General features: G+C 33.5%; 2 protein-coding genes across 2 annotated transcripts; one reads left to right on the forward strand and one right to left on the reverse strand.

Moving 5' to 3' along the window:
- The first annotated feature begins 302 nt into the window (after positions 1 to 302).
- Positions 303 to 1,022, forward strand: LOC131659652 (uncharacterized). The gene has a single exon (XM_058928810.1). It carries the CDS (start codon positions 303 to 305, stop codon positions 1,020 to 1,022), a length of 720 nt encoding a protein of 239 aa, XP_058784793.1.
- Positions 1,023 to 2,509: 1,487 nt separating this feature from the next.
- LOC131593201 (putative disease resistance RPP13-like protein 1) lies at positions 2,510 to 7,627 on the reverse strand. Its single transcript, XM_058865479.1, has 2 exons — positions 3,539 to 7,627; positions 2,510 to 2,802 (listed from the first exon to the last, which is right to left on the reverse strand). The coding sequence occupies exon 1, from the start codon at positions 7,520 to 7,522 to the stop codon at positions 3,578 to 3,580; it is 3,945 nt and encodes a 1,314-aa protein (XP_058721462.1). The 5' UTR covers positions 7,523 to 7,627; the 3' UTR covers positions 2,510 to 2,802; positions 3,539 to 3,577.
- Positions 7,628 to 9,919: the final 2,292 nt, after the last annotated feature.

Here is a 9,919-nt window from a genome sequence, read left to right on the forward strand (position 1 = left end):
GCCCGTGCGAGCACAATCCTTTCTTTTCCCTACATTTTGCATTCATTTTAGTCCAGATTAGCGTAGTTTGCTTACACACCCATAGATTTAGACACTAGCGTGGATACCATCGAGTACGATGGGCGCGAGGGGTGCTAATACCTTCCCCTCGCGTAACCGACTCCCTTACCCTTTTTCTCTGGTCGTGAGACCGTTGTTTTGTTTTGTGGTTTGCTGGCATTCCATTCCTTTTCAGGATAAATATGTTAGTGGCGACTCTGTAAATTTTCGCGGTAGCGACACCTAACACTAAACAGTGGAATATGAGGTTGATCCGAGATTTGTCTAATTATGTAGGAGCGGAAGATATAATTCATGTTCCGTTGGTGGAGGATGTTACTGAAGATAGATTGGTGTGGAAGGAAGAAACAAATGGTCAATATAGCGTTCGTTCAGGTTACCGTGTTTGGAAGAATAGTAAGAAGTCTCATAACCCGGAGAATGGTGTGGAAGATTGGAACGATTTATGGTATATTCTCGCTCCCCCTCGAGTAAAACATCTTCTTTGGCGGATTTGTAAGGGTTGTTTGCCTTTCCGGGCCCGTCTAAGTCAACGTCAAGTTCCTTGTCCTACAAATTGTCATTTTTGTGGCTTAACGGAGGAGGATGATCGGCATATATTTTTTGTGTGTTCGGAAACTAACTCTTGTTGGAGGGCTGCAGGTTTGTTTGATATTGTTGCACCTCTTCTTCACCGCCATAATGATATTAAATCCCTTATTTTGTATGTGTGTAGTAAGGTGGATAGGAAGGTGGCCGGGCTGTTTGCGTGTATGATTGAGATGTTATGGCAGAATAGAAATGACTTCATTTGGAACAATGAGAAGGAGGAGGCGTCTAGGCTTTGGTGGTTAGCCTTTCATAAGTGGCAAGAATGGTTTTTGGCTCAAAATTCTCAAGTTAACGAGGCTGCCCCCTATCAATCATCATTGGATTTCGCCTCCTTCTGGTTGGTTCAAGTGCAACGTCGACGCGGGTTTTAACCGCAATCAAGGAACTACTAATAGAGGTTGGTGTATCCGGGATAGTTTTGGAAATTTTGTTAATGCGGGTGTTGCTTGGGATTTTGGTTCTTTCTCCATTCTTGAAGCGGAGGCTTTGGCATTGAAAGAAGCTATCCAAGGAGCCTTAGCTCTTCATCTTGATCGGATTGTGTTCGAGAGTGACTCGCAACAAGTTGTGCAAACAACCCATTCCAACATGATTGAAGGCTCGGATTTTAGTTTTATTATTCGTTTTATTAAGCTATTGTTACTCGATTCTCCAAACTTCGAGGTAGAGTTTGTGAGCATCTCCAATGGTGCAACTTACATCTGCGTTCTTTATGGGACCCACTAAGCCACATCATATTAAAAGAATTTATTTAATTTTAACTTTAATAAAAATCTGATATGGTTCCCACAACTTTACCTCATAACTTGATTTGATTGGGTACTACAATCTTTTAGTTGTTGCATTGCAATGCAACTCTACTATAACATGGTAAATTTTTTAAATATTTAATTATTAAATTAATGGTACATGTGGAGAACTCAATAGAAGAAACTACCATTGGAGATGGTCTTAAGCGTCAAGCGAATATGGTTGTCCATTGTTTAACAAAGGCGGCCAATTCTTGGTCTCGACGTAGTTTTATTAATTATTTACCACATTGTATTGCAACAATTTTATTGAATGAAAGAAGTTAAGTTTGCTTTCGTCAAGAAAAAAAATAGTTTATATTAATTTTTTAGTTTACAAAAAAAAACGAGTTTAAGTATATTTTTTTATATTTAATTGATCAACTATACATTAAATATTTTTGAAATCAATGAAAGATATATTAGGAAGAAAAATTATTATTATTCCGAATTTAGATTGAATAAGAATACTTCGTAATTTAGGTGGTAGGCAAACTCCTTCACAAAATTGTAAATTTAGTCCCGGAAGAGAAACAAGAGTCAGATGTTCAAGAGAGATCAAGGTGTCCATCTGTTAACTCAATGATCTTAGTGTGTCACATTTAAATACCTTTTTGAAATAAAAATGAATTCTAGATTTCTACAGCCATCAACAAAAAGAGCTTGGAGCACAAGGAAACCATCCAATGGAAAGGAGTTAAATGCAAAACAACTATTCAATAAATGCAAATACATAGTACTATCACAATCACTTATGATAATTTCATCTATTGAAGAAAGATGGTTAGGCAAATGTCCCCTTAATTTAGGAAACTCGATTGACAACAAAGTTCTAAGAGGAGGAAAAACAAATTCACCACTTTCACACTGTATCCATTCTTTCCAATTCGGTCCCATATGTATTGTTCATTTCTCTTGCCATTTATTTATTGTCTTTTTTCAAAATCTGATATTATTAGTTATTTTATCTGTATTAGTTATTGTTTTATAAAAATAAAATAAAAACTTGATAATGTCATTAATTTATTGAATTTGTATATAACTAATATCAAATTATCAAACCAAACCCCTAACAAATTTCTCTCTCATTTTACTACTGAATAAATCATTATTAAATGGTCCTTGCTTGTCCATAAAAACAGGAAAAAGGTCTAATGTTGATGATCATTACAATTAAAGACATTATATTTCATATCAATAACAACATAAGAATCAAAACAGATCCTTGAACTTTACTCCTGTCAGTCAGATTCATGCACTAGTTTTGTTGCATTCATATTTTTCAACTTTGTATTCTACTCCGTTTGGTCAAACTGATCCATCTTCTACCGTAAAACATCCTTTCCTAGGCCTTAACTGTTGTCTGCAATCATAAAAATTCAAAAGATAGGTGGCTTCAGAATAATAAACTACTCAAAATCTTGTAAAACATTGAAATTATAGACCATCAGAATTGTTTTTCAACTATATTTTTCAGTATCATAAGTGATATATTGACATTAAGAAAACAAATATTATACAATCCTAAAAAGGTTTTACACAACTTTTCAAGTGTTTCTTAGTCAAAACCAACATGAGTATTAGCAAACTAAGAAGTAGTAGTATGAATTTCACCATGATAAGGTGTTACACAAAATTGGACTGAAACCAGTCCCACCAGCGTATGTTACGTATTATGGTAAATTAAATTTCACCATACAGTTCTCACTTCTCACACTCAAAAGTTGTGTCTCTACCTAATTTCAGCCTGGACATAGTTTTATCGATCAATTTGGGAGAAATGTAGCAACTAGTACAGGACCTTAGAATCTATAAAGATGACAAATGAATAGAGAAGTCAAAGTTTTATTTTAATTTTTGTTCCAGAGAGAATTATAGCAAAGTCAAAAATCTAAACCAAATTACAGCAAGTGATTCTGAAATAATAGTTACAGCAAGGAATATTTAAAAACAGGAAAAATTGAATTGACAAGGAATATCAAGTCACATAAATACACATGGCGTGCTATATGAAACCGAACAACATGCTATAATTGAAAATTTTCTATTTTCTCTTGGACAGTAACTAACTAGCAGGGATATATATAGGAAAAACATACCTGAAATATGATAGCAATTCTTCCTTCCCTTCCCATTGCTCATATTGTCAATTTATTATCTATTTTTATGACAGGGATGTGAGCAATGTTGGACCAATGTTCCCCTCTCTGATTTTCATACTTTGCTTTTAACAGACGGCAATTACTAATGATCAGTCGCTTAAGAGAAGGGAGACCGTCTTTTGGCAATGACCCAAGTCTTCGACAATCATCAAGCTCCAGTATTTCTAGAGAGGAAGGTAACCTGTCCGGCAAGGACTTAAGTTTTGGGCAATACCAAAATTCCAATGATTTCAGATAGGAAGGAAACATGTTCTCTGGCAATGATCCAAGCTTTGTACAATTATTAAATCTAAGATTTTCGAGAGAGGAGAGGTGTTGAAGTCCATTTCCTGGTAAGGATTTCCTTTTAGTGAAATTATGTATTGACAGAGACACGAGAGAAACCGGCAGCAACTGCTCCTTCAACAAGGTGTTAACAATACCATCACCTCTGATATCCAAATCAGACAGAGCACTAAGGTTTTGGAGACCCCATCCTGGGGCAAACGTTTTCGTTCTCAATGATACAAAGAAAATTGATCGTAAGTTGGGAGGGAGGCTAGCTCCTTCATAGCATGGTAATGATGGTAATGTGAGCCACAAGCTTTCAAGAGCAATGAGGGTGTCCATCCGTAGAGGAAGTGATATAAGTGCATTATGGTTGGGGGTGTCCATCCGTTGAGGACGTGACATAAATGCATCACTGTTGGAAACATTAAGTGATTGGAGGGTCGACGGGCAATGGGAATAAATTTCTGAAACAAAAAAGCATTGCAGATTCTTACAATCTGAAATGTAAAGACTATGGAGCACAGGGAAACCATTCAGTGAGAAGGAGGTAAGCGCATCACAAGATTGCACTAAATCCAAAGACACAAGTGATGTGTACTTGCTCCACGTTTCAGGAGGCAGGAAAGCTAAATTCTCACAGTTAGAAATACTTAGTGACTGCAGAGAAGTGGGTAGACCATCATCCGGAAATGATAAGAGAGATGGAATCGAATAGAGTTCCAAGTGTTGAAGAGAAGTGGAACTCGTAAACATTTTAGGTAGAGACAACATCATCCTACTAAAGTTCCGTATTTTTACACGCTGCAGAAGACATGGAGAATTACTTTCAAACAACGACCATTCAGTGGACTCTGCAGAATTACTTTCAAACAACGACCTTACAGTGGCTTCTCCAGAACGCACCTCTAAAGATTTAACCGAGGAAAGCCAATGCAAAGTAGATGGTGTAGACAACATACCATCACACCGAATTATTGTAATTTCCTCTAAGGAAGGAAGATTACTAGGCAAATGTCCCTTCAGTTTAGGACAATCATCTAACTTCAGAGTTTTAAGACGAGGAAACGGAAACTTACTGCCTCCGAAGGAACGCCATTCCTTCCAATTAGACATGTAGGAAAATTTAAGATGCTCAAGGGATGGAAATGGTTGGAATGAAGAATTAAAACCTCCACCTGACATGCCATAGAATTCTGGACCAATTGTCTCCAATATCGACATTCCTTCTATACTTAGATCTTTGAGAGAAGGTAGTTGCCCTAATGATGGAAGTGTGACACAATAGTCACAATAACATATGTGCAAGTACACCATGTTAGAAAATGAAGAATCTCCCAACCAACTTGGTAAGCTTGTCCCGCGATAAATTCCAATGATCAATTTCTTCAAGTTTATTGATGGTTGCAACCCATCAAGCACAACTGTTTGTGTTTGTGAATCATGTGGTCGTTCTTCTTCTTCTTCCCAAAATAACTCTAACTGTTCTTCTTCTTGTTTCCAACATAACTCTAACTCATCAATGAGTTCTTTATTCTTCAAGTTGGCATCACATGCTTCACTGGCATTGATGACATTACACAGATTTCCGATGTAAAGTTTTCCCCGAATGTTAGGAAACTTCCCAAGTTCTCTCACACTTAACCCAACTTGTTGCTTGCCCACTATGAAAGCAGATAGAGTTTGAAGGTTTTCCAATCGAACAATTTGCATTGGCATCTTCTTAATGCGAGCGTTACTGATATCAAGGTGGCGTAAATTAATTAACTTTCCGATACCTACCGGCAATTCATTGAGTAAAGAGCATGATGATAAATTTAAGGTTTGCAAATAATACAAGTCACATATTGATTCAGGCAGGCTTTTGATATTCGTATGGGAGAGATCGAGATACCGCAAATGCAACAACTTATAAATTGAATCTGGTAACACGGTGACGTTTTCGTGATGTGATAAGGATAGCACACGCAAACATCTTAGTGTGGGTAGCAAATCATCAACCACCTTTCTAGATAAGAAACTTGATCCCTGGCGAATGCAAATAGGCAAGAAGCTTCGCAGGCTTTTAAAATCGTAGAAAATCTCAAACTTCTTGAAAGTGTCATACTCGTCTTGAATATATGACAAATGTTGAACCTTTTTTGAGATGATGCCCCCACATTCAAGCTTGCAACAACTTTTCCCAGATACAACCTCAGCTAAATCATAGAGAAGGTCGTGCAGAACAAACTTTTTTCTCTCACTGTCATCATTCAACTGTTGAATGAAGGATCTTGATAACAATTCAACAAAGTCGTCATCACCTACTTCTTCCGGTGCTTTTTCACCCTCAGAATGTTCAAGGAAGCCTTCTGCCATCCACAACAAGATCAATTGCTTTCTATCAAAGGAATAACCCTTTGGAAAAACTGAGCAATAGGCAAAACATCTTTTCAAGTAAGAGGGAAGACATTGATAACTCAAAAGCAAAGATGGAAGAATATTATTATCTGGTATCTTCCATATGTTGCTAATCAAAATTGAAATCCAGTCCTTTAAATCTACACTTGAAGACAAAAGACCTCCAAGTGTTTTGGCAGCTAGTGGCAATCCTAGACACTTTCTTGCAATTTTCCTACCAATTGCTTCAAGATCTGGGTATTCACTGCCACCATAAACTTTACTTCCAAATGCATGCTTGGAAAGTAAAGACCAACAGTTTTCGTCTGACAAAGGTTCTAATTTATGAATTGGAAATGTATGCACAACCTCTGCCACTTTTTCTTGACGCGTTGTGACGATCACCCTACTTCCCAATTTTCCATTAACCAAAGGAGCTACCAACTCATGCCAATCATTATAACCAACATTCCATAGGTCATCCAACACAAATAAAAATCTTTTACATTTCAACTTCTGCTTTAACTTAAGTCGACGATAATCAAGATCGTTTTCCCGGTAAGATGATGAACATGCAAGTAGAGTTTTTGTTACCCTCAAAATATCAAAATTCTCCGACACACGAATCCACATTTTCAAATCAAAATGCTCATTAACTTCTTTATCATTATAAACTAGTTCAGCAAGTGTAGTTTTACCAACCCCTCCATCACCTAAAACAGCAACCACGTCTAGATTTGTACCGGTATCCGACAACAACATATTCATCAATTTCTCTTTATCATCCTCCCTACCAACTATGAAAGATTCGTTTAACACTGAACTTGACCCCGAACTCGAACGCATTCTACAAGAAACCCTACCACTTACAGATTGTAAGCCAATGAAACGAATCCGATGAACAAAAAGTTCTAGCATTATATTCATCAAATGCAATCTACTATTGAATGAGAGATCGTCTTTAGGTTGAGTGTACTTCACCTTGCATTTTATCAAATCGTAACCGATTTCATCGATCAAATCATCGGCATCTGAGATTGCGTCGTACAATTCATCCATCCATTGTTTGACTGCGGGATTGAAGAACTGCTTCCGCTCTGCATCGGGAAGAACTGAATTGAGAGTGAGAAGCGATGTTTCGAAGACGGTGAGTTTGAGGATATTCAACTTGCTGCTTGTGATGTAATCGATGAACTCTGATGAAGCGAGTCTGAGTAGTAAATCTTCAACTGTCGCGGAGAGAAAAGCGCTTCCTACCAATGCTGTTGCGGCCATTTTTGCGTCTTGTGTGGTTGTTAATGCAGAGAACGATTTTAGGGTTAGAGCTATGAAAGAGTTTAAGAAAAGAGTGAAAGTGCTCTTGAGAATAAGGTTTAGTTCTGCTTCGGGAAGAGAAATTCGTATGAAATTATTTTCATTTTATTGTAATATTTAACTAGTAACAAACACGCGCCTTTGCACGGGTTGGATTCTGGGACATGCATTTGTTTTAGATGTATATTTTTTAATATAAAATAATCGGATACCCGTAAAAAATAATAATTGAATGTTTAAAAAAATATCTGGTATCCGTGAAAAAATAATAATTGAATGTTTAGAAAAAAGTCTGGTACCTCTGAAAAAATAATAATTGATCATATAGAAAAATGTCTAGTACCCGTAAAAAAATAATAATTAAATGTATAGTTGGACAAATGTCTGGTTTTTAATTAGAGGATAATTATTAAAATTTAATTAAATACTCCCTCTGGTCTCAAATATAAGCAACAAAAAAAATTCTATGGTCTTAAATATAAGAAAAAAATCTATATTTATTACATTCAATGTCACTATTCCAAATATACCCCTACCATTTTTTGCATTTTAAATGTTTGTAACAATTTTCAAAGCAATAAATAGGGGTAAAATTAAAAAGAGAGTAAGAATTAAATGAATAGAGACATCATTCTTAAAGGGTGAGTTTTTTTGCAAACTAGTAAACTACCCGTGCTGCCGCACGGGTACATTTATTTGATATTATATATATAGTTTGTTTAGATATTTGAATATTGAATGATAAGTATAATTATATAAAAAATTAGATATTCATGAGTTTGTATAGGTTAAAATAATTTTGTATAGTTAATTTGTATTCAAATGCATATTGAAAGCAATTTTTATCTAAAGAATTTTTGTGTGAATTTAACTAATCGTGTTTCGTTACAAATAAGAATTGTTAATTAAAATAAAATGGTTATTTAATTGATAGTGCCCCGTGAGAAAAATAGAAAATTTTAACATTTGAAAATAAGAATTTTGTGTCTCAAATAAGTATAATGTCAACTAAAACAAAATATGTATTTTGTTCATAGTGATCCGTGAGAAAAGTAGAAATTTTGACATGTGAAAATAATCTTTTTAATAATTATGAATAATTTTGACATTTGAAAATAATTTTTTTAATAATTATGTTAATTCAATCTATTAAAATTGTGAGCGAAAAAATAATTTGTATACAAAATTAATGATATTCATGAGTTTGTATAGGTTAAAATAATTTTGTATAGTAAATTTGTATTCAAATGCATATTGAAAGCAATATTTATCAAAAAAAATTTGCGTAAATTGAACTGATCGTGTCCTGTTACAAATTTATGTAATACGATATAGATTTTATTTAAATATACATCTAAATTTGAAATGAGTTATTTAATTATAAAATGAATAATAATAATTTAAATTTAATTTGAATATTTGAAAATAAAAATTTTGTGTCTCAAATAAAGATAATTATTAATTAAAATAAAATGATTATTTTATTGATAGTGCCCCGTGAGAAAAATAGAAAATTTTGACATTTGAAAATAAGAATTTTGTGTCTCAAATAAGTATAATGTCAACTAAAACAAAATTTGTATTTTGTTCATAGTGATCCGTGAGAAAAGTAGAAATTTTGACATGTGAAAATAATTTTTTTAATAATTATGATTTATTTTGACATTTGAAAATAATTTTTTTAATAATTATGTTAATTCAATTTATTAAAATTGTGAGCGAAAAAATTAAAATAAAAGTGAAAATATTGGAGAGAAAAATGCAAGAGAGAAGGAGAGATAAAAGTAAGTAGAAATGAAATGAAAAATAAATGTGGAGAGAGAAGTGAGATAGAATAAGAGTAGTGTAAGAAAAATAAGAAAATAAATATGAATAAGAAAGTTGAAATGTAAGAAAGTAAGTGTAAGAAAATTTTGACATTTGAAAATAAGAATTTTGTGTCTCAAATAAGTATAATGTCAACTAAAACAAAATATGTATTTTGTTCATAGTGATCCGTGAGAAAAGTAGAAATTTTGACATGTGAAAATAACTTTTTTAATAATTATGAATAATTTTGACATTTGAAAATAATTTTTTTAATAATTATGTTAATTCAATTTATTAAAATTGTGAGCGAAAAAATAATTTGTATAAAAAATTAATGATATTCATGAGTTTGTATAGGTTAAAATAATTTTGTATGGTAAATTTGTATTCAAATGCATATTGAAAGCAATATTTATCAAAAACTTTTTTGCGTAAATTGAACTGATCGTGTCCTGTTACAAATTTATTTAATACGATATAGATTTTATTTAAATATACATCTAAATTTGAAATGAGTTATTTAATTATAAAATGAATAATAATAATTTA

This window comes from Vicia villosa, linkage group LG3, assembly GCF_029867415.1.
Source record: "Vicia villosa cultivar HV-30 ecotype Madison, WI linkage group LG3, Vvil1.0, whole genome shotgun sequence".
Taxonomy (NCBI): domain Eukaryota; kingdom Viridiplantae; phylum Streptophyta; class Magnoliopsida; order Fabales; family Fabaceae; genus Vicia; species Vicia villosa.

Excerpts from the sequence above, each read along its gene's own strand:
- LOC131659652 (XM_058928810.1), top strand. The coding sequence starts at position 303 with ATGAGGTTGATCCGAGATTTGTCTAATTATGTAGGAGCGGAAGATATA.
- LOC131593201 (XM_058865479.1), bottom strand. The coding sequence starts at position 7,522 with ATGGCCGCAACAGCATTGGTAGGAAGCGCTTTTCTCTCCGCGACAGTT.